Source organism: Buteo buteo, chromosome 16 (genome assembly GCF_964188355.1).
Source record: "Buteo buteo chromosome 16, bButBut1.hap1.1, whole genome shotgun sequence".
NCBI lineage: Eukaryota > Metazoa > Chordata > Aves > Accipitriformes > Accipitridae > Buteo > Buteo buteo.
The window spans coordinates 21,574,341-21,599,049 of record NC_134186.1 but is presented as its reverse complement, the minus strand read 5'-3'; the positions used below and the strand labels follow the sequence as shown (position 1 = coordinate 21,599,049).

The window sequence follows — 24,709 nt, the reverse complement described above, 5'->3', positions numbered from 1 at the left end:
TTTGGGAGATGATTCTGTTTTGCACACATCAGTGTGCTTGAATTAGAGTCATAGTTTGCAAATGTATCAGGGAGTTCACCGATGGCATCACCTTACATTTATGTTTTCTTCTTTTGTTTCTGTCTTGATTTCATGGTCAGTGCCAGAAATCTCAAAGAATTTTTCATCCTCTGCCTACCTGTTTGGTTGTGGTTTTTTGTTGGTTTGAGGGTTTGGGTTGGGTTTTTTTTTTGTCTTTGAAGACAATGTAATACTTGGGTTTGAGTCTTTTGTGTTGATAGGATGTATTACTTCACAAGGAGCATTTTCCTTCCACGTTTACAATTTAATTGCTACTGTAATCTGGGCAGGTATTTATGTAATGAAGTCCTATTCTTATCAAAGTTGATTGAAGCTTTAATTACTATATCACTATAAAAATGCTCTTTAAAAAAGAGGATGAATTGACTGAATAAATAACAGGTGTTTATAGAGCTTGGTGAATGTTTTTATAAATGATTTGTCCAGATATAAACCAATCATTTTCTTTGCATAAATTCTTTTATGTTCTTCCTGGAAAAACATCCAGCCTGGGAATAGGTTAAAAAAAAAAAAGGAATTCTTCTGTATGCAAAATTGAATTTATATTAATGTTTGTCCTGAATTTTTATCCTGGCTCTTCTTGAAAGGTCCTTACAACTTTCAGAGTTCACATACTGAAAAAACAGGAGCTTTATCATGTATTGTATGTCTTAGAAGAATAAAAATGTAGGGTGAGCAAGTCAAAGTAATAAGCAATCTACAGGTGTTGAGCAATTCAAGAACTAAGATACGGTGATAAGAAAACACTGAATAGCTAACTCTAAATAGCAAAGATGCTGAAAAGATGAATTCCATTTGATTATTGTTCATCAGTATTTTACCAATATTTGGTCAAGTTAGAGGCACTGAGGTCAAGGCCAATGCAAGAGAACCAGCAAACATGTAAAATCAGTGAGAAGTGATTAAATAAATTACCAAGATGCTGAATTTTGGGTTGGGATTAAGGTTTTAAATTAACACGAACCCTTGCAGACTTATTGTTGTATGGCTTAGTTTGGAAGGAGCGTAGATGAACTTAATAAGGGTTTTTTTTTTTGTGGTGTGGGGTTTTTTTTATTTTATTTTATAGCTGAACTTCTACTCTGTAATAAAAGGTTATGGCTGAGGTGACCAGGGACACAGTGGTGGTGGGGCCATGGCAAGGCGGTGGTGGTAGGCACCTGGGCGAGGTGCAGTAGGGGGCTGGCACAAGCACAACACATTCCCTCCTCCCCTGCCATGGAAATTGGGAAGTCCCTAAAGGCAGGAACTAGTGAGGGAGACAGTCAGGTGTAATTGGAGGAGCCGTGACCTAGAAATTGCTGGTGCTCCAGGTTTGCGGCAATGAATTTCCTTAGGGGTAAATGAAGCCTCATGCTGGGCTTGGAGAAACTGGTTCTGTTTAATCTACTCTTGGGAGCTTTCAGGGATTCCCAAGATAGCTCTTGAGTCGTTGTGTGGGATAAAGGGAGAGATTTTTTTTAAGAACATATTTACTTTCTGGTATTGGAAGGAATCCTGAGTTTAAATATTCCAAGAAGCCTGGGGTTTTCCTTAGTAAACCTCCTCCCCAAAATAGACTGAGTGTGGAAGATGAGTTTCTGTCAACATTTAATCTTGAAAGATCCATTCAAGAGCAGCTTTAGTTTAAATCCCATTCTGCCTGTGTTACCCAGGGTGCTGGTAAGACTTTTCTAGATCTTTTGCAGCCTCTGTGCTGTTTCAGACATTCATCTAGTCCCATGGTTTTCCAGCTTCATTCAGTTTTTGCTCCAATTAAGCCCAACAGAGCTTCTCTCTCTCCTTCTGTTTCTCTCAGCATTGCAGTATTTCTCTGCAATAATATGTATGATGCTATTCTCATCGTGTCAGGAACCAAATATTTCTATAAAATGTATTAGAAATGAAAACTCTCTGTATTGTCAGTGTAAAAAATATGCTAAAGATATGCATGGCTGAACAGGCAAATGTAATTGAGCTACTGGAAGTTTAATATTGGAGATGCATTGTATTGACTGACAGTAGTATAAATGGTGAACAGACCTCTGCAAACATTTACTGTCATTACTCTTCACTACTTAGATTCCTAAGAGAAAGGAAGTTGAGAACAGTGCTACAGAGTCATAAGAAATCATCTTAAGTGCCTCCCAAGCCCTTTCCTTTGTCTAATAGGACAACAGATATCTCCAGATCTTTTGTTAAACAGGTTTCAAAGACAGCATGGACCAATCTGTATTAGAAAAGCCTTATTCTTACTGTAGATAGAAGGGAATTTTAGTAGCAATGGGATCCTTATTCCATCTAAATCAATAGACAAAGTTTCAATCTTGTTTAAGAAAAACTGACTGTGACTGCTGGGGAGGTGGGAAAGGAGATAGAGGTGCAAATTAGGCAAATAGCTAGATCTATAATAAGACATAAAGGTCTAAAAATGGGATAGGCATATTTGAAAGTGCAATCCTCAAATTCCCTGCTTACCCTTCCAGTCACCAGAAGTTTTATTGCAGATTGTTTTGCAATGTTATTTGCCAGTCATCTGATGAACTCTTCCTTTGCCTGAACAGCAGTATTCTTTGATTTGGCTGAGATAAACAACTAAATATTTATATGAAGGAAAGAACTTCTGGGGACTTTCCTCAACCTATGTCTCTTAATTTGGTAGTGGTACTCGGAATGCACTTATTGCAAACTTCCAATGTTAGTTGATCACCTGAACCCTGTATAGCTATTGATCCCAATACAATTGATGTCTTCTGAGGAAGGCAATGTAGATCTCAGTCTTCAGAAAATGCATTCTAATTGATGGAGCACCCTCACTTTCCTTTCTCTCTGGCTATTCTTTTGAGATTAGGCTCAGTTTTAGAAGTCTAACGTTTCCATGAAGGGCTGAGGGTGCTTCCAGAGACTTAGAGCTTCATAGTTAGAAGCTTCCTGAGAAGTGCAAGATGAGGATTTGAACACTTGCAAACCAAGCAAGGAATTTAAACCCATGTCTTTCTGACATCCTAAATGAATATTTTAATCACCAGTTCTTGTATAAAAGAGTAGGCTTCATCCTTGCCGGTCATTTTTTGAGAGAGATGTATTCCCCTGTTAGTATTACTGTATTTATTTATATAATATATTAAAGCTGGGCTTAAGCTTCCAGCTCCTGGGTTTGGGAAGGTGAATCCTACAGCCCAGTAAAGTTATCAAGCACCTGATGGCCATGAGATTTAGGGCACTTGTCAACTTGATGTTTCTTCTGTTGGCTTGTTTTGTTGGCCTCTGCTCTCTGAACTGACTCTTCTAAGGGGTCTAATAATCTTGTAATCAGTTTAAACATTTATCTGATGTACTGGTTTACTTTGAGGGCTAGGGGCATTAAAATCAGGTGTTGCATAGCCATTGCATTGCACATGTTGCCTTGAAGATAAATCCTAAGACTTCAAATAGCTGTTTGAAATCATAGAAGCGGAAGGAAAGAAAAAGTTTAAAATGCCACCTACGATATCTTCCAGTCAACGCAGGGATATTCCGCAGTAATAAGTGCAGTCATCTAAAATGCCATTTAAAAATGAGCTCCTTAGCAGAAAAGCAAAAAGTAAGACAGACCCGCAGATCTTGTGAAATGCTTTTGTTTGTCAGGAAAGCCCATTTTGTGGGGGCAAGGGTGAGGGGAGAGAGAGTTTCCTCCAACTGTTACAGCTCCATCAAATGCAATATTACCCCAGTAATGATTGTTATGCCTAATAGTCATGGACAGCAACTTTATTCATCCTAGCAAGTACACAAAGAAAAGCAGCACTGCAGTCGCTAAGATACGAAGCTTTCTCTGTTAAATTTGCCATGGATGGTTGGATTCATCAGTTTGCATGCATCTTTGACTGATACATCATGCTGAATGCTTTAGGCAAACACACACTAATTAGTAGAACAAATAGAAAACCCTGAGGATGCCCATGCGTAATGACATTGCCCATATTCTAAACCATCTCTACGACAAATTACTTATTTCATGGCTGTAGGCAGTGCAAGTTAATTTATCTGTATCAGTTGCTAAGTTGAAGCATTCACTTTTAACAAGACACACTATATTATACCTTTCTAGGAAACTTTCTAACACTTTGGGTTTTAAACAAAATAGAAACTAGAAGTAACAGGCCAGACCAATTCAGGGATAAAATAAGAGATGTAGAATCTATTGTAAGTTTAAAGATTCAATAGATGCTGATAAATTAGTTAACTTTTAATTAGTTTGGTACCATAAAAAAAAAAACACCCAAATTGTGAAGAGGACTTGAAATGAAATCCTCAGAGGAGTGTTGAGTTAGAACCCAGAACTCTGGCTCAGAACAAAGGTGGATTGTGTAGAAGCATGTGTAGTTCCCACCGTGAACGCTTCAGTCAGGTAATTGCTTTTCAATCAATCTCAGCAAAAGAAATGAGAACTCAAGTATGGAGAATGAAGCGAATTCACAGGCATCTTGTTCCAGTATGATTATAGTCATCTTGTCATTTTCAGTTGTGTATTGGTTTGCTTTTCTTCATTGATAAATCTGACTGAAAACCTGGATAAAGTGAACCTTGTTCTCATAAAATGAATGAGGTGAACGTAGTGGTTAAATGATACTTGAGAGTCTATGATAATGCTGAACAGTAGTCACTTAACTACCTAAATGAACATGGGTCTTCAGAACAGGCATAACCAAGCCAACTCAAAGCTTCAGTAGCAAAAGCTGACTAAATATTGTTGTCCTAATGACAATGGATCAAGCTGCCCTCACGCTGGCAGGTTGGATGTGAGGGGAACAGTGAAAAGAGTGGATTGAGAGGAGGCAGATGACCTGGCAGATGACACTGGAAAGTCAGGATTGCTCTTGCTGCCTCATTCAGCAGGGTGAGAGGAACAGAAAAAGCAACTTGTCCAGGAAAGACCATTTATCCTCCCATAGTCAAACCCTTTTCTGAGTAGTGGAAGTCTCTATAGCCAGCCTGGCTCTCCAAGTGGTCTGGCAGAAGCAATGTAGATGGTACCGCAGCCACTGTTGCAGGTGCCTAAGCAGGTGTGTGTGCTTAAGAATTGGATGATACCGTTCAGTGTGGTTGCAAAACCTTTACTGCCACGTCTTCACAAGCATATGGATGGACATTGTCAATAACTCCTTGTTTGCAATAAAAGCTTAAAATATCAACCAGCTGTTAACGCTAACTTTAGTGAACATGTATTTTGAGGCTGTGCTGGTTTACATTCTTTATAAACGTGTAATTTAGAGACTAAAATATAGACAAGCTTACAGTAGCAAAGCTTTTGCCAAGTAACCTTGCAGAAAGTAAAAGGTGTGGCATCCTCACAGACACCTTGAAGAAACACCTTTATTTGGCACGCAACATTAGGTTGCTGCTAAAAAACTTCCAAAGGTAAGTTTGGAACACAAAAATTTGCAAATCTGATACTAGCAAACGCCTTAGTAGGTACCACAAAGGTTTCAAGCTGCTTGCTGTTTGCCATACTTCCTTGGAAGTTGTGCTTAAATGCAGTTGCGTTCATCAATCTGCTAGTCTTGTCCCAGAGAAAGTGATTGGAAAGAGTTTTGCGCCCTCTTGTACATCTGGCATCCTGAAAGAATTCAGGTCCTGATCAAGGACATACCTTTCTGACTTTCTCCTCCACTTACAAAGCAGTGGAGGGAGGGAGAGAAGAGCAGCATTTGGGGATCAAAACACTGGAGTTAGGGACCCCAGGGGGCTAGGTTCCCTTTTTTCCTCACTGCTGTAAACTTCTTTTGTGGATTTAGAGAAGTCATTCAGTGCCATTGCACCTCAGTGTATATAGGCAAAATAATAAGACCTGCTCTCTTTGCTTTCTCCTGTTTGCATCTGCTTGGATTTTTCTGGGTGTCGGAGCAGACCTCCCATGCTCACTTAGGTGAACTGTGCTCACAGCTGTCGTGTGTGTGTGGTGTGCTTGTACGTACGCTTACACAGCCTGCATCTCGGATACGCACAGCTGCAGGTTCACTCACATAGGAATGAATCTTGTGTTTCTGGCACATCCACCTCTGTGCATCTCTCTTCTGTGGTACTCGAGATATTTCCACCCGCGAAGCCGCAGCCCGTGCTCCTCGCTTGTCAAGCGTGCGGAGAGCAAGCGGCTGTCTTGGTCCATCTGCGCCGATTTAGCGGATAATGTTTACCACGGCTGCTGGTTTGGAGAAAGATGGGGGAGCGGAAGGGGGTCGGGAAATTCTTTGAGCCTTGTTATCCCTACAGTAACTATAGACTTTGGCAGGAATGCGGGTGATTAATTTCAGGTCTGTGGGCTTAGCCCGAGCGGCAGCCGCTCTCCCCGCCGCTGCGCTGGCTGTCTAGGCGACAGCAGCGTCCCCCGTGCTCCGCTCTTTGCCCGAGCCCTGCGAATTCAGCTCGGCTAAATAAACATTACCGAGCTGCTAATCACACGCTCTGAAACAAAACAGCACTTCACTTCGGGCTCTGGGCAAGATCAGACTTCCCTCCCTCCCCTTCTCCCTCCCTCCCTCTCTCTCCCCTCCCCTCCCTCTCTGCCCCCTCCCTGCTTTTCCCCTCCCTCTCCCCGGCAGCGGCTGAGCCGGTCCCTCCGACCTGGCAGCCTCATGCTGGGGGCCGCTGCCGGCCGGGGCTGACCGAGGCCGCCCTGCCCGTGCCGCCCTGCCCGGGGCCGCGCTGCCCGCCCTGCCCGCCGCCCCCCCGCCGTTGCCGCCGCCGGGCTCCCAGGCACCGCCGCCGCCCCGCCGCGAAAAAGTTGTGCGGAGCTCCGAGGATGGGAGCGCATCTGCAGCCTCTAGCCCTGCGGCTTCTGGCGTTGACTTTCCCCTTGGTGGCCAAGGGGTTTTCTGACGAAACCTTGGAGAAAGCCGCGAAATCCGAGGGATATTGCAGTCGGATCCTGCGAGCCCAAGGCACCAGGAGGGAAGGGTACAATGAATTTAGCCTCAGGGTGGAGGGCGATCCCGAATTTTACAAGCCTGGAAACAGTTACCGGGGTAAGTTGGCCATCCTCTACTTCCCATGCTAACGATAATGGTCGGGACAAGTGCCTCTGAAACTAGAACGTGTCTCTGCCTGTCATCTCTGGATCCCTTTTGGCGTGTGTGTGACTGTGTGGGTTGAGACGGGGTAATATACTCCCACGCATTACTTTATTGGGGATGCTTTCATGACAAGCGAGAGGGAGTTGGATTTCACAGTATCGCTTTACTCCCAAACATTCACTCAGTGTTAAGAGGAATTTCCTTTCTTTTATGAATCCTCTCTGCCGGCTCAGCCCTACCTAGCGCAAGATCACAAGTTGATGTGATACAAAACACACGCTCTTCCCCCGTTTACCTACTTCTACAGGATTTCTTCCTATCCCTTTAAATGTAACCCAGTGAACGGGAGAAGCTTTAACATTCAGCAGGAAGGAGAGGAAACTCGGAGCTAATTGTTCTTGCCCTGAAATATGAATGTCAATATAATGAGTTAGCATATGGGCAAACAGTGATGCAGCACGCTGCCAACTTCCCACATTTTCCACTTATGTTTATCCCACCCCCCGGTTTTTTCTGGGGAAATGAACAGATGGTTCAAACAGGAAAGAGGCAGAGACGGTGCCAATGACCACTGTAACTAAGAGATGGAGGCATTCGTTCCTCGCTGAGCATTTCACGTACAATCCTTGAAATTAACTTCCAGAGCACATTTCAGTGTATTTTTCTGATTCATAGGCAAAGGCAGGTTTTGGTCACTTTTCCTTGCCTTTGGAAACAAACCTTCATGGAGTATGCTGCTCACTTTGCGTTGTAAAAGCACTTTGAAAAGAATTTGGACATTTTTAGGTACCATAACTAAGGTACTTTATAGGCATCACTTTGGAAAACAAATTTTGAGAGTTTCGTCTAAGTGTTTGTCCCGATCTTCCTTAGATTCAGTGTAAAGAGCAATGCTTTCCCATTGCATGAACATGGGAATTTTAGTATAGATAAGGAGAAAAAAGCATGCACATAGCATAATAGTCATGTTCTCTTCAAGGTTGAAAAATACATCTGCAGCTGTGATTACCCTGTTTTGAACATCAGCCTGTGACGATTTTTTTTGCATGATTTTTGCTTGATTTTTTTTCTCAAGAATTAATTGATTTTAATTTGGTGTGAGGAAATCCATGTTTCCCGCAAATTGGTTAACTATTCCAGACATTAGGATTACTACCTTGAGTCTGAAAGATTTCATGTTGCGTGTCAGTTTGATACATCTAGTAAGCAGGATAGAGATGTGTCAAGTTCTTTGACAGTGACAAATGTGAATCTTCTTAAAAAGTTTTGGAATTTGCTTCTGTAAAACCATTATTGGATATTTTCAGTCATCTACCAAAGAAGTTTCTATTGCATGGAAATGCAGGGGGAAAGAAACTCCCAGATGAATTAGCAGAACTAATTTTCTGGAGATATTAGGTCTTGGCATTAGGAACTCAATTAATAAAATCACATTAGTATATTGTAGCTCCTTGGAAGTGAGAAAATTACAGCTGATAGTAAAAAGTTAAAATGTAGACCACAAATATGTGCCCAAGTTTTCAGTACTTAAGATTGAAGTATTCAAGTGGCACATAAGCTTACCTAGATAGTCCTATAAGGGCACTTTCTGAATGACTGGAAGAACATAAGTAAATGTTACCGTAACATATCTATGGCAATAGTTAAAGCTAGCAGCATTACAGAAAGTTTCAAGAGCTCATTTTCAAAGGCATTTCTGTAGTACAACTGGAACTTTATTACTGTTTTATATAAAGGGTAGAAAATCCAACCAATGATAAAAAAAGTGTGGGATTATGGCAGGTCTGTGGGGTTTTTTTATCTGTAAATTACTAGATGTACAACACCACAGAAGACTTGCATAACCTCCATTGTGTTGGAGCCAAATGTGCCTGTTTCCATGGCCCCTGCTTGACTTAATGCAATCTGGAGCCTTGGCATGTTCCCTAGCAGGCTCCTGGAATAAACTAGTATTTATGCAAGGTGGATAATACAGGAATTAACTGTACATGTAAATGCTGTACTCCACCAAATTGACAGCACAGAGGCATCCATTTATGTTTGTGACTCTCTTGATCGTTGGTTGATGTGACACACGTAAGACCCTCAAGCTGCAATGGCTGGAGGAAACATTGCAGCACTCTTGCAGTGTGGGAATCAGAAGACTGCAGTTCACAGCTGCCATTCGTCTTTGGGAAAATTTTTATGGCTTTCCTGCAGTTACTCACCTTTAGACCAACCAGAATCTATTTGCCCTAAGGGGAAATCTTGGGTAGATCTCTGTGTATGGAAGCCTTGGTTTTCCATCTCTCTGGAGCTGTGATAGAGGAAAATGGCCCCGAGCACTGAATAACCTATTTGAATGGGTATGCACCTCCTCTGGTCTGCAAACACTGGTAGCAGTAAATAAGGACACATTCTCCTGCCTCAGATAATTAAAAAAGAAGTAGCAGCAGGGCTGAGGAGCCATCCTCCTTCCCTCTCTCATGTCTAACAAAGCAACAATGGCTATGGGCTTTGTGGTGTCCCACGGGGGAGGCGATATGGCTGATTTCTAACATCTTATTTGGGACTTCTGATGCTGTAGCCTGCAAGTGGCCTTCATCTGTCTGGTCTCTGAGGCTGCCATACTGTTGCCTCTCCCCTTGTGGAGCAGGCAGCCAAATGCATGTGGTGGGCAGGTTTTCCCATAGCACCAGGTTTGTGGGCACACCATCCTGGGATCAAGGTCCTCTCCTACCCGCTGGTAAAATTAGACTTTGATGTAGCTGCTCATGCTTCCACTGAAGGTCAAAGTCCCCATTGCATTCAAAGGGCCCAAATGAGCCTTAAGTTTAGATGGTGTTATGGGGTAATGATCCTTGAAAGTACTCAGTCCTAGCTTTATTGATCTGTAGAGTTAGATTAATGATTGCATGGAAAATAAGGTAAGTTTCATCGTATTAAAAATATAAATGAAACTACTTCTAGAGAAAAGGCAGTAGTATGTCCATTTTGCATGCTACCATGCAATAGATGTAGTTTCTTCCATAATATCATGAAATTGTTATGCTGATGAAGAAAAGGAAGATTTGACTAATTGACTAGCATAGTCCTTAGATATACTTTCTGTGTGAATGCTGCTTCCATTTTTAATAGAATTGTGGGTCTGTTCACCTTCTCAGTTTTCACGGAAAAGCTCATTTAGTGTTATACCCTCCCTTGCATTGGTTTGGGGACTTGTCTCCTAAGGAGTGTTGAATCTTTTCTTTCCATTTCTTTCTTCCTTCCAACATGCAAACACTCATTTCTGTACTTTGCAAACAAACCCTCATTCTGTAAATGTTTTAGCAATTTTCAAGTTTCATAAATTGTGGATAGAAGTAGATATTAAAAGTGTATTTGCTGGTACTTGTGCGATGTACAACACAGGATGTGCTGTAGCGTAGGATGTGGAAACTCAGATTTCCTGCCTGAAACCAAAGGAGCAGTTGCTTTGATCACCCCACCTTTAGCTGGGGACACTGGGGAAAGAGGAGTTCATTGAAGGTGTGTGCCAAAGTGCAACTTGGGTAATTAGAGATTTGCTGGAGGGGATGGAAACAGACAAAAGTAACTGTTGATATGTAATCTTCCCTTTAAAGCAAAACCTTTAACTTTGAGGCTTGCACTGAGATTTAACTGATCTTTACAGGAAGTTCATATTGTTCAATGAATGTTAATTAACGTGAACACAGTGTGAGCAATGCTCAGCTGTTCTTTAAAATGGCAGAGTTTAGCCCAAGAAGGAGAACTCTCAACTCTTATGCAACCAGGAGCCGCTATCTCTGGTGAAAACCAGATGTAGTCTGACAGCTTCCCACTGCTGCCTGTGCAACGCAAGCCTCCTTCTGTGCTGAAACAATCAGTTCAGAGCCAGTGACTACAGAACCCTCACCATAACAAGGCTCTCTGTATTTGGGAGTGCTTCAAATAAAGCCTTGCACTGCTATGTTCCCTTAGCACACTGGATAGTTCAGAGAACTGACAGAAATCTTTTCAGCTCAGGTGTTAACGTTTGCGCTGGCCTAGCTCAGGGGTGACCAAAGCACACGTTCATCTTGGTAGCCTTAAGCTGAGGTTGCACGGACACTCAAATTCCACACGAGTCCACTCTGCTCCTGCGGGCCGTCGCCCTCCCGGCTCCTCGCTCGTCTTGGGGCGTCCCCACCGCTGGCAGAAGCGCTCCTGGGGCTGCACGGCGCAGCCGCTCAGGGACTGCACCCAGCTGAACTCCTGGGTTAGGGGTTTTGGGGGTCGTTTTACTTTTCAGCTGGATATGTTCCCTAGGTCAGCTGGCAGCACAGCTGCGTGAACGCGGCTGCTGTGTGAGCAAGTGCCGGGCGGGATCACTCCTGTTGGAGGAAACATGGATTTATTCTGGGTTAAAATGACTGCGCAACCACAGCATGAGTACTGCTAACCCCAGGCATTCAAAAACTATGAGTCAGGCTTTGGAATTACCTCCTTTCCCCCCTCCCCCACCAATGGCTTTTGTAGCATTTCAGATGTCCTTTATTTTATAGGTAGGTGTTTAGAATTTTGAAAACTGTTTGGTTTGATTTGTAAATCTGTGAGGAAAATGATGAAAACTGTTGAGTCAATTCACAGCTGGATTCTCTGTTTGCTTGCATAAGTATTTAAGTATTTCTGGTGTAACCTTTTACTCATACTGATTCAGAGTTTTGAATTACATGTAATATATGGAAAAAATTGTTCCATGTAAAAGACCTTTATGGCAATTAGTTTCGAAGAATCAGTGTTCAAGCAAGTGTAATGTGTTCATCCTTGTTGAGTTCAGCAGTGTGTTGTTCCCAGTTACTGTAACTGCGAGAGGCTGGCTGTGGATTTTCATTTAGCTAGAGCTGCAAAAGTTTGCAAAATTGGACTAATAATACTAATTATTGGGCAGATAATAAATTAAACAATTGGAGCAATACTTATAAATGTGGTCAGAAATTGCAATGCTATTATGCTACTACTTAGTTCCTGTATACACAAGTGGTGTTCCCCAGGGCTCAGTATTGGGGCCAGTTCCGTTTAATATCTATATCAATGAATTTGGATGAGGGGATCAAGTGCGTCCTAAGCAAATTCGCAGACGACACCAAGTTGGGAGGGAGGGTTGATCTGCTGGAGGGTAGGAAGGGTCTGCAGAGGGATCTGGACAGGCTGAGGCCAATTTTATGAGGTTCAGCAAGGGCAAGTGCCGGGTCCTGCACTTGGGTCACAACAACCCCACGCAGCGCTACAGGCTTGGGGAAGAGTGGCTGGAAAGCTGCCCGGCAGAGAAAGACCTGGGGGTGCTGGTCGACAGCCGGCTGAATATGAGCCAGCAGTGTGCTCAGGTGGCCAAGAAGGCCAACGGCATCCTGGCCTGTATCAGAAATAGTGTGGCCAGCAGGAGCAGGGAGGTGGTTCTCCCCCTGTACTGGGCACTGGTGAGGCCGCACCTCGAGTCCCGTGTTCAGTGTTGGGCCCCTCACTGCAAGACACTGAGGTGCTGGAGCGCATCCAAAGAAGGGCAACCAAGTTGGTGAAGGGTCTGGAGCACAAGTCTCATGAGGAGCGGCTGAGGGAGCTGGGGCTGTTTAGCCTGGAGAAAAGGAGGCTGAGGGGAGACCACATTGCTCTCTCTAACTGCCTGAAAGGAGGTTGTAGCGAGGTGGGTGCTGGTCTCTTCTGTCAGATGGCTGGAGATAGGACGAGAGGAAATGGCCTCAAGTTGCAACAGGAGAGGTTTATGTTGGATATTAGAAAAAAATTTTTTTACTGAGAGGGTTGTCAGGCATTGGAACAGGCTGCCCAGGGAAGTGGTGGAGTCACCATCCCTGGAGATATTCAAAAAGCGAGTAGACAAGGCACTTCAGGACATGGTTTAGTGGGCATGGTTGATGGTTGGACTCGATGATCTTTGTCCAACCTAAACAATTCTATGATTCTGTATAAAATGTGAGAGTTTCTTTCCCTGAAAATGATGAGGTTTAACCTTGCAATAAGGTTCCATGGAATGAAAAACATGCTGAAAATCTTGAGGGTTGGGGGACTTGCTGTTATGTCCATCACTACTCTACATTTGTACAGGTGTTTGCAGGTGTACAGGTCTAAACAAGGTAGTATAATTTCAATTTTTAACCTTTTTGTGTACCTCTCCAATCCTCCTTTTTCACATATAGTTAGATGAAGTTATGTATTTTTACAAGCAACATGGGTTTTAGACCCAAATACAGCTGCATAATGCTAGAAATTTTTAAATAGCCTATTTTATTTTTTTTCTGTTACTGAATTTCTAGATCAAAGAGCTCTCCATATGTTCCAGATGAACTCTGGGCATATTTTGAAATCTGTATCTTTTCAGGGCATTCTGTCATTTTTTGTAATGTGATTCAACCCCTCACGGCCTATTTGTGTGAGAGGGAGTCTCTTGTGAATACTCTTCTATGAAGCAGCATTGGTAGTTGCAGTTTGCTCATGAAAACTCTGGGTGGTCTTCAGTTTTTATTGTGCCAGTTAGGGTTTGAGAGTGTGACAATAGTGTACTACAAGCAATGCTGCCCACATTATGCTTAAAGTAAAAGCTACTTAAAAGTATTAGTAATCTAGTTTTCTGTCTTTTACTTTCATCCAAAATTATTTTTTCCCTAAAATGTACCTCTGTTTCAGAAAAGGATTCCTATAAGGTGTTGAAAAGGGCTCAGTAATTTTAATGCTCCCCTAAAAGTCCTGCCTCAAAGCTCTGCCTCATTCTATCTTTCTGATAGCGTTCAAAAGAGCCAGAGCTGACGTAACTTGCATGTTGCTGAGTGGTGCTTAGGTACTGATGGTGGCAAATGGAAAAATCACGCAAAGGTATTTTGCACTAGCAGAAAGTGAGGGATGTAATCCTGATGCTGAGCATGGTAAAATCAGATTAGTCAGCATTATGTTATTTGTTCTCTGCTGGTGGATCCAATGACACTGTCCTGGTCAAGACTGGTGTGTGAAGAAGGGTGTTTTGCTGATGCATAGAATGCTTTGGCAATCAGAGCTGGCAGCACAATCTTTAGAGGTCAGCTTTAGCTGTGAGTTTAACTTTGTGTCCTGTTCTGTCCTGAGGTTAAGGGAAAGGAAGGATGCTTTTAGAGCCACCGTCTCCAGCTGGAGTACTGTGTTGAGTGTCGCTGAGCTGGAGCAGGCAATAAGGTTATCTTGCTTTACAGTTAAAGAAACTTTTGGTGTACTAAAATGGTTAGACGCTTGTCTATGCTTAGAGCAGAAGAAAAGCCAAAGCCAAATATTTAGGGGATGTTCCCTCACATTTAAAAAAACAACAACCAACCAAACAAAATGACAGCAACACCCCCCCCCCCCCCCAAACACACTCAAAAAAAACCAAGGGAAAAAAAACCCCAAGTACCTGTGTCCCCACCCCCAAACTACCACCACCAAAATATCCCTCCTGTAGATCTGAGCAGATTAGCAATCTGTTCTTAAAAAAAAAAAAAAAAAAAAAAAAAGGGGGGGGGGTGGTATTTCACATCATGCCAGTGTTTTTCAGTTTATGTGGAAACTTGGACTGAATATTTTTGTATTCTGGCTGGTTCTGCTCCATGTTATTAGTGTTCTAGCTTTTGTTAATACCAACTTAAAACACACACCGTTCGGGTTGAACTGTGAAATGATATGCAAGTGGCTGATTTCACAGTTAATATTATGTTTTCATTATTTCTCTATTTATATCTCAGTGACACTTTCTGCTGCCACTCCTGCTTACTTTCGAGGATTCACACTGATCGCTCTCAAGGAAGGAAAAGAAGGTGACAAAGAAGAAGACCATGCAGGAACTTTTCAGGTGAGAGAACTTTCCCTGACCTGTACCGCTAGACTTCCTTGCTGTATGCTTGGCTCAAAGGGAGATTTTATATGCACAGCAGAATGAAGATTATGTTTAAGTAAGCATAAATATTTGTGGATGTTGATTCGAGAGCGACATAGTGTATTTTATATTCCACGCAACCTCTTCAAGAGGTCAAGGCTTTTGTACCATGACTTCAGCTTGCCTTCCCACATTCTTACAGTTAAACATGAGCATCAATTATTTGAACTAGAGTCTAGAACACCTGAATTTGTTATCCAAAGTGAATATCAAAATTGTTTTATTCACATTTTGCATTTTGTATTTTTTGCCTAGATATTTTTGTCCATTCAGATGTAGATTATGACTGAGAAGTGTTTGCTACAGCTGTAATGACTGTTTTATCAGTCATAAAATAGATTCTGCTGTTTTATTGATGCTCAGTAGTACTTAACGAACATATTCAGTGGGGTGAAATGTTGTTTATCATTATTAAAAGGATCAGAATCCAGAGCGATGATTCACAAAATAGTATTTCCAGCTATTTCAAGATCACATTGCATGAAAGGAATGCTGGAAATTGAGAATACACATCATATTTATGAAAGTAGGTAGAAATTATGTAGGTTTGTTGATACTCAGATGGGGTATTGATTGCTATTTGACTTTCCAAACTTAGAAATATTGTTGAATGATATTGATTTATAATTTGTAGGATGGTTAATAATATCGATACTAATTTTAATAATGATCTATAGATAGAAGATTTCACTTGCGTCAAAGAAGCATTTCTGTGTTTTCAAGGGAAATACTCAAAATTTCTAATTTCAGTGATCTACAAGGAGACAGAAATCAACTTAATCCTAGCATCTCTTCCTGAAGCATCTTCTGGTTTTTGTATATAGCAAATATGTGCAAACTCAATACGTATTTGCCCTGTTTTCCTGTTGAGTTTGCCTAGAGGCCTCTTTCTGATTTTCATACATTTTAGAAAAAGATCTAGAGTAAGAAAGAACTTATTTGATGTTGGAATAACTCCATCTTCCTTAAAATTAAACAATTTCCTAATATTATTTGGGAGAAATCTGTTTAATATGGATAGTTTTGTGTTTTGTTTTTTTTTTTTTTAAGAATAAGCTAGCATTGAAGCATCAGCTACTGTTAAGAAGTAGAAACGGCAGTGCTTCATCTATTTTAAGAGACTTGTTAATGTTCATTTCTGTATTTCAGCTGTTAATGTCTCTATAGTTGTGGCTAATGGGAAAGATTTGACCTGAGTTTTGCCTTTATGGCCAGGCGTATGTCTAGCTCATAATGTAGTGAGAAACTCACTAAGCTTTGCTGAAGTACAGAGGAATTTTGAAGTCAGCAGAGAGGGATGCAAATGGAAATTCTATATAGATTAAAAAAAAAAAAAGCCCAATGGATCTCAGTGGAGGGAAGATTGTTTAATTAGCTTTATTTTATGGATTGCAATCTAAAATCAGTATTCTAATTGGCAGATGAGAGTTTCAAATTTTATGCATAACTAAACTTGTATTTCTGTGGCACAAGCAGTACTCACTGTGGTCAGCCCACATTAGCACAATTAACTGAAGTTCATTCGGATAGTGCCTGCCAGTTCTGCCTGTGTTGATACTTACATAAGAATCTTAAATCTGTATCCAATGAATGCTTACAGTGATAAAGACCAATGTCTCTTGTATCATTGCTAGGTGCTAGTAACTAGAAGAGGAAAAGAGATGTTTAGTTCAAGGGTTTGCACTGTGTTTTTATTATCATGTCAAGATCCTAATGGTGTCTAAACAGCTGTGCAGAGTAAGAAAAAACTGTGTGTACAGTAACTTCCATGTCCCTTGCAGTTACGTATTTCCTGTGCGCACATGGAGAATATGTTATTCCGTGAATTACCTAGTAGAACAGAACTCAGTGAAAATTCCTTAATAGTGGCAAGAGACTAAATGCTACTTCTGGTCTACTGGCATAAGCCTCTGCCCCCATGAGGAGACACATATACTTGTTCAAATAATAGTCAAAACAAAGCACATGAATGCACTGCCTGAAGCAAAGTGCTTCATTCATATTAGCAAGACTTTGCAGTATGACCAGGATAGAAAGAAATGAAAGTTGACCAAATAAGACATATGCTTCCCCCCATGCCTCAGAGACTGTAAAACACCATTTTTTCAAGCCTGTGAGTGGCACTTTCAAATCATGAAGTATGGGTTGCAATATCTTTCATGGGGAAAACCAGAACCCACGCTCTGTACTCAGGTCAAGATCCCATTGGGGCTGTGCCTTGTTTTGCACAGCTATTGAGTGTTAAACTGATCAACAGGTGTAATGCCTCAAAGTACTGTAAAGGGGCATGTGCTACGGTAGCAAGGTGTTAAATAAGGTCTAATATCTCAGACATGGTAACTGAGGCTGGAAAAACATTGTTTTCGGTGGTCACGGTCATGCTGCAGCAAGTTGAGTGCTGCAGCCCGTTGCAAAGGATGAACGTGCAGTAAGCAGTTGCCAGGAGTTGGCCCTGCAGGGGCTTTGCTCTTTTACAACCTCCTCATGGCTCATTTACTCTTGCCTGACTCTGCAAGTCAGCAGGTACGGTCAATCTTCATTAATCATTAAGCTGCAGGGTCTTGATCCTATAAATAGCACAGCTGTTAAAATTCTCGGTCGGACAGGTATTGTTTTTCTGTACTTTTTTTGGTAACCTTTATACTTGCCATGGAGTAGAGACTTTGAGAAGTGTAGTTTGGACTCCACCATTCTAAATTCCTCTGAGAAAATTGAGACTTTTAAATCTGATTTTACTGTTGTTTGTTTATTTAATACAGCCAAACTTCTTTTTCTTTGTCCTTGTAGCACACCCAGGGCACAGTTTGGCTTTAAAATAAACAAATCGCATTGTCTCCCACAAACACGCAAACATATGTTAAATAGCTGAATTAAATATGGTTGGGGAATTAAAGATGCCAAATTCAGTCATAGAAGTTTGGGGATATAATAATACAGCTCTTACTTATGCCAGTGGTAATTGTACAACTCTGGGGTGCAGTGCTGCTCTCTGAAAGCTTTGGATATCGTGTCCCATTGGCCTCTTTACACAAGCCATTCCCAACTGTTGTCATGCAGACTGCTGATCTTTCTCTTTTGTAATGTTTAGCAACAGTCTGCAAATTGTTGGAAGGCAAATTATACTCGAGGGCAACAATCAAGCACTGATTGACTCTAGAACAGTATCTATACAGGCCATTTTAATCAACATATGTCTGCAATGTAATAGATTTAGTCTGGTAAATAATGTAGAATAATAGAAATTTAGTGCTGAACCTCATCTATCTTCCTTGTTCTCTGAGGAAGAATATATATTCCAAGAAGATTCTTAGTGGATGTTTTCTGAATCTGTTCGGAAGAAGTATTCAACAACAGCAAAAAATTAATCTGTCCGAGTGGCCTGTTCAAACACTTCAATATATTACATTTTATAGAAAATGTAAAGAAAACTTTATAGAGCTTTTACTAACATCAAAACTGAGTCTTCACTAATAGTGGTTAAATTGCTGTTTTATCAGATTATCTTCTTAAATTAAGAATTTTCTTGATATCTTAAGAGACAGTTATTCTGAAGTTTCCCTTATTGTCTCTTCAGTTCCACACACTCTCCACCTGTTTTTCATTAAAATTCTCATATTTTCATTGTAGGGCATCTTTTTTTTCAATTTTGCTATTTCTGCAGTCAAATTGAGAGTTCAGTCTTATTTGTATTCCTCAGAGTTATACACAATAGTCAATCTGGACCCTCAGCATAAAAGCATATGGAATTTAGATGCAATAATCCTTCAGAGTATCCTAATTGCTTCCCTTGTCTTCATGCAGAATCCTCTAAGTGTATGCAACTTGCCTTTATTGCAGGAACATCTCAGCATTGTAGAGGAGATCTATGATAAAGTCCTAAATCCTTTCCTGCATGTACTGCTGCCTACATTGTGATTCCTCATTTTCTGTCTGTGCACTTTGTTTCCTCTAAGTGTAGAGCTTTATTCAATTTATCAATAAATTTCTGAACTACAATCCTATCTTTCAAAGTGCTCACCATTCCTCCAAAAGTTGGTGTTATTTGTGGACTTTATAACTATATGCTTCACAACTAAACAGTCAATATAGTATATTGTGTGCAAATGTGACCTGCTTTTCTCATGCACAGTGATAAACTGAGTTGTAAAGACTCAAAATTAGACACTTCTCTGTATTGTTTTGGCATAATCAGCTGTTAGATTCTTATGTCCACTATTTTTGTGATAGTTTAGTGTTAAATGCATTCATCATAGTAGTGTTTCTGGAGGTGTCTTTTTGACTTTCTTTGCTCTAGAGTGAATCAACACATTCTCAGTTTAGGTCACTGAATTTAATGACCCACTAATGCAAAACCAATGTAAGAACATAAGCAGCGACAGCAGTAGCAAGAGTGAAGGTTTCATTATAAGTATGGCATTTATAAAAGCTAGGGACGTGTGCTGTAGAAGAAAACATTTAAGGAAAATTGGAGTAGTAGTGAGCTAAGTAAGGTAAGTGGTCCTTTATTCTAAGCCCTTCTTCTCTAGGTTTATTCTGAAAGAATAGCCCCAACCATTGCCTTTGTTTTTGAAGACACGCTGACTGATGACCAGTTCTTTTGATGCTGTTTAGCTGACTGATGTGTTTACCAAAGCTTTTAGATTATAAAGGTATTTTTACAAGCTCTTAGAAAAGCAGTTGCTCGATTGCTCTGTTCCAGCATTTTATAGGAATCTTACATCTTTTTAAGCAGCTGATATACTGCATTTTGAAAGAAGCAGTCTTAAAAGGCTTTTAGCCGTGTCTCATGATTTATTAGTCCTTGTATTTATAAGCAGTTTGTTTATAGTTTTTAAAAAATTAATGACTACAATTATTTATTAAGCTTTTTAATATAAAAATTAAGCTGTGCTTATGTAATCTTGATGTTGCACTCAACTTGCATGTTTTTTTAACCTTGTCTCCTAATATAAGCACATTAGGCTACTTAATAAATGGCTTATTCTGAGATGTATGAAATGATGTAGTTTTGTTTAACAAGTGTGCAGAACTTTGAAGTATTTTGCTCATGTTTGCGTTCTCTACATTCCCTTTCCAAGCATCTTTTCACTGAAACTGAGTCTGTCACCTTACTGCTTAAAGCATATGGAAGTAATGTATTTTTATTCTGATTTGATGTGAAATGTTCAAAATCAACAATGATTTGCAGATCAAGGAGGATGAATTTCCACTTCATTGTGAAACAACACAGTTTAGGTTTCTTAGTAAAGCTGCCTCACACTAGTGAATGAAAACAATGTTTCTAATTAAACTTTCAAATTTAAAAAATTCTTCAGGGTTTTCATGAAAGAGGGCTCAGACATTACAAGTAGGAAACATAAACTTCAAGTGACATGTGATGTGAGGGGGGTGGGGGAGAAAGAATGGACACTGTTTACTTTTGCCTTTAAACCTAGTAATTATGTGGCCATGTCGTTGTATGCCTACTTTCCATTTATCAAATGGAAAAGAATACAAAGCTGTCTAGGTTGGTTTCAAAGAGAGACAGATGCTGTACCCCTCAAAAGGGGGGGAATGCAATTGCATCCAAACCCCTAAATGAAAATTCTCTTCCTGAAGTATTGATCAGCAGTTCTTCTATCAGCAGGAGATAAATCAATGTGAAATAGCTGTACACAGTCATTAAATTCATGATCCAAAGCTCAAGATCCAAATTTAACATTACAGGAGTATGTTAAATATGAAAGAATCAGAATATGCCAGGTATATGATTTGGAGACTGAGAAGGTAGAGATAAATTCTGAGTCTGTAAAATTTAAGTCTCCTGGTCTTTTGCATTTGCAAGAGTATTCCTGAATTTTCTTTCTGTGAGAATCATTGCATATATTATTCTAGACAGAAAAAAGAAATTATTTTATAACGGTAAAACAAGCTCTAATTCACTTTTCCTGCAGGGTGGAATTGATTGTCCTTAATAATGAAAACTTTCACACATTTTTCTAGAACTCTCCAACTTCCATATTGTGATACTTAGGGATTAAATATGAGCTTAAAAAAAAAAAAAAAAGAAAAAAGGTATCTGCCACAGCCAGTCCTAGCATTGATTGGAAAATGTGAACACTTTGAATGAGATTAAATATAAAAATCTCCAGTACACTGGAGAAACCTTAACCTGAACCACTTATTGGCAAGGTTTTGGTTAAAAATTGTCTCAGGAGATACATCTTGCTTCAAACAGTAAAAGATAACTATTTAAAAGAGTGATGAGCACCAGAAACTCACAGAAGAGAAACAGCTCTGCAATAGTGATTATTTGCTACTGATGAGGCTGTAGAAAAAACAAAGTAGATTCTGACCATGTAGGGGTTTTTGCATCCTACCTTTACATCTATTTGTTTGTTCTGGTTTGGGCTTGCTGTGAATGAGGCAAAATTTTTTACATTGTAACATTTCCCACTTTTTGCATATACTAAATGGTGGCTTGTTATATCTTGGGAACTCCGTCAAATCATTGTATACATAGTTACTGTGTCTTTCAGAATTAATTATTGAAACCATAAAATTGCACATTCAAAATCAGAAAACATAAGAAATTTCTGAATACTGCTTTGTTGTGTATTTTATTATAGTGGATCTTTGAAGTACTAGCTAACACACATTTACGAAGAGGAAATAAATTGTAAATTGTACTTGCAGTGTAACTTCACTACTGAATGAAAATGGGTTTCAGTTTCTTAGCCTAGGCTCTTACTTGTGTTGACAACTTGCTTATCTCAACTCCGTGAGTTTTTCACGTAGCTTCCTGGTTTATTACCAGGGGCTGATAGTGGGGCAAGAGCTAAGAGGCTTTCTGTGACAGACCTCTGAGATTTATGTGGCCCAGACTCTTCCACCACGGTTGCTGGGAGGATGAGAGTCAACAGGTACAAGCTCAAACAAGGCAGGGTAAGACTAGATATAAGGAAGAACTTTGTCTCTACAAGGGCAGTCAGGCAGTGGCAGGGATTGCCCAGATAAGGCTATGTAGTCTTCACTTGGAGGTTTTGAAAACTTGCCCGGATACAAGTATTTGTATTTCTAGTAATGTATTTTGATCATTGGAGTTATGAACAGATGCCAACACATACAATACCCAGTCTCTAGTACATACACAGTCCAGTATAGTTACATTCAGTCTGTAGTGCAAGATGTGTACAACATTCTTTTACATGGGTATTTGAATCAATCTGAACGAGTTCATAACCATTGATGTAATATTGAAAAACTTGCCTATATATACCTTTGTGCTAAATATTAATAACCTGAGCACTCAAACCGGAGACTTCTTTCCCCCAGCCCCACTTTGATAGGACATACTCATGCTGATGGAAGATTGACAGCTTAACCCTGACTTCCTCTCAACCAGCTTAATTTTAAATATGCTGGAGTGCCTTTTGTAAGGGTTTTCTTGCTATGTAACTGTCATCACTTTTAAAAATTTAAATTCTTTTTTTATTATATTTATTTGGCTTTAGTTTCTCTTCTGCCATTTTTTTTCTTTATTCACCCTTTTTCTGTCTCTCTGCTTGGCTATGGAAAAGATCATCTAGTTTTTGGCCATGTAGTTTTTAGTCCTCTTTCTTAATTTAATCTAATTTTATTTATTCTCTTTTCTTTATATCTGGGTTTTTTTTGTCTGCTGGGGAAATGCTGTTTCTTGAGAATGACTTCAAATGGTGGTTGTGTCACAGTAAGAGCTTATGTTTTTTGAAAATGGTTATACCTAAACAAATATTTTATTTCTTGACGTTTCAAGTTCTGCTTTAAAAAACAACCAACCAACCACTCCCCCCCAAAACAAACAAACAGAAAACCCCAAACCCAAACAAAAAACCCTCCTAAAACCCACCAAAACCAGGAAGCATGCCTCTTGCTTATATGTTAGCTAAAACTCCAGAGTCCTCTTCAGATCCAAGGCTTATCAGAGTCAGGTTATCTCAAATCTAACTTCTGCCTTGCAGTCTGCCAGTGCATGCATCCTACCTATGCAGTGTCAGAGTACATCATGGTAAGATATCAGAATTGCCTAATTAAATCTCCTGTTAAAAAAAAATACTAGTTTATTCTGTTCCTAGGATTAGCACTAAACTGCAAGACTTTCTGCTTCAAAGAGGCTTATTAGAGAATTGTTTTATAGAATTTGACACTGACACTTAACAAATTAGCTTCGCTGTCGGAAGAAGTAAAGAGAGGAAATGACACTGGAAGCACCATCCCCTTCTGCCTTGGACACTCCAGTCTGCTCTTCAGGCACATCAGCACTGGGAGTCTGCTTCTGGGCCTTTTGGGACTTGGGACCTTTTGATGCCTTACAAGGGTTCTCTGTTCAGGGCTTGCTTCCAGACTTGAGGCCAGTTTTGCATTTGCAATTATTTCATTCGGAGCCAAAGTCTGGTTCTGGGAGTGCAGATCCCACTAACTCTCTTTTGTCAATCAGTAGAAGCTGCATGTTCTTCCTCTGGGCAGTATTTAAGAGGACATATCTATCTCAGTGTCTCTAAAGGGATGCATTTCAAATATCCTTTTTCTCTAGTCAAGGTAATCTACCTAACTCATTGTTATTCTGGTGTTAGATAGTCTTTCTTCAGATGGGCCATGTGAAATTTTAGGAAAGACGTTTAACCCTCTGGCAACAGCCAGATGCTTTACAGTTACCATTAGGTAACTGTCATGGGTTATAACTCTACATGTATGTAGGCTCCAGGTTCACTGAAATGTCTATTCAGCATCTCTTTCTTCATTCATAATGTTGCCATCAGGCTTTCCTTCCTAGATTTCCCTTTTGGTCTCCTCATTATTTACCAGCTTCATCTAAGGCACTCGTCAATTACTCTAGATTTTTTTTTTTTGTGTCTCTACTGAGAAAGATCAGCATTCTTCACTCATTAGCTCCTATTATCTTTCTTTAATGCTTCAAGAATTACTTCTGATGTAGTTTGCCATTCTGCAGCATCAGAAAACCTTCAGTGTGTCAGTTCCAATCAATGGGACCTTAGAGCAAGAGTTTGTTCTTTGCACTTCCACTTTACATCAGGTTACAAAGTTTTTATTGGGTATTCCCTACTGATCTTGACTTCTTAGCTATCACTGCCTGTAATGTGCACTACCATAGGTATGGATCTGGACAACCATGTTACCCCTATAATGACACAGGACTTTAAAAGGAAGAATTATTCTGGGGAAACATGCTTATTCTGACACTTGTCTCCAAATAAGCACTGCCAGCTACCAGACTACAATGACTAGACTATAGAAGTACAGAATTATGTCAGTACTTGAAAGTCTTTTCTCATAATGTGCTGCTTTTTCCCTTGAAGTGATTTGGGGGTGGGGGAAGGTGGTGATGAAGGCTGAGGCTCCACTTGACAGTTTCTCCAGGCTGTATGGACTATTCTACTACTTTAAGAAAATCCTGCTGTCAGTCCTCTGGACTTTTGAGGAAGGTACACATATGCCAGTAGAAAGTCTCCCAATTGAATTTAAATGGCCTTTTTTCTTTCATCCCCCCCCCCCCCCCCCCCATGTCTTCAAATTATGTCTGGTGACTTAGGGAATGGCTCTTTTAAATTCAGGAATTTACTTGCCTGACTCCTTCATCGATAGTTGTTGCAGGGAAAATCCTTCCTCCAGGCTTCACAGTCAAGTGAGGCAAGTCAGTTCTCAACAC

General features: G+C 40.3%; 1 protein-coding gene across 1 annotated transcript in view; it reads left to right on the top strand.

Moving 5' to 3' along the window:
- Positions 1 to 6,650: 6,650 nt before the first annotated feature.
- Positions 6,651 to 24,709, top strand: part of SPON1 (spondin 1) — a 204,799-nt gene continuing 186,740 nt past the window's right edge. The window contains exons 1-2 of the mRNA XM_075048177.1: positions 6,651 to 7,064; positions 14,834 to 14,940. Of these exons, the coding sequence (XP_074904278.1) occupies positions 6,842 to 7,064; positions 14,834 to 14,940 (330 nt within the window). The 5' untranslated portion in view covers positions 6,651 to 6,841. The remainder of the gene's footprint in view (positions 7,065 to 14,833; positions 14,941 to 24,709) is intronic.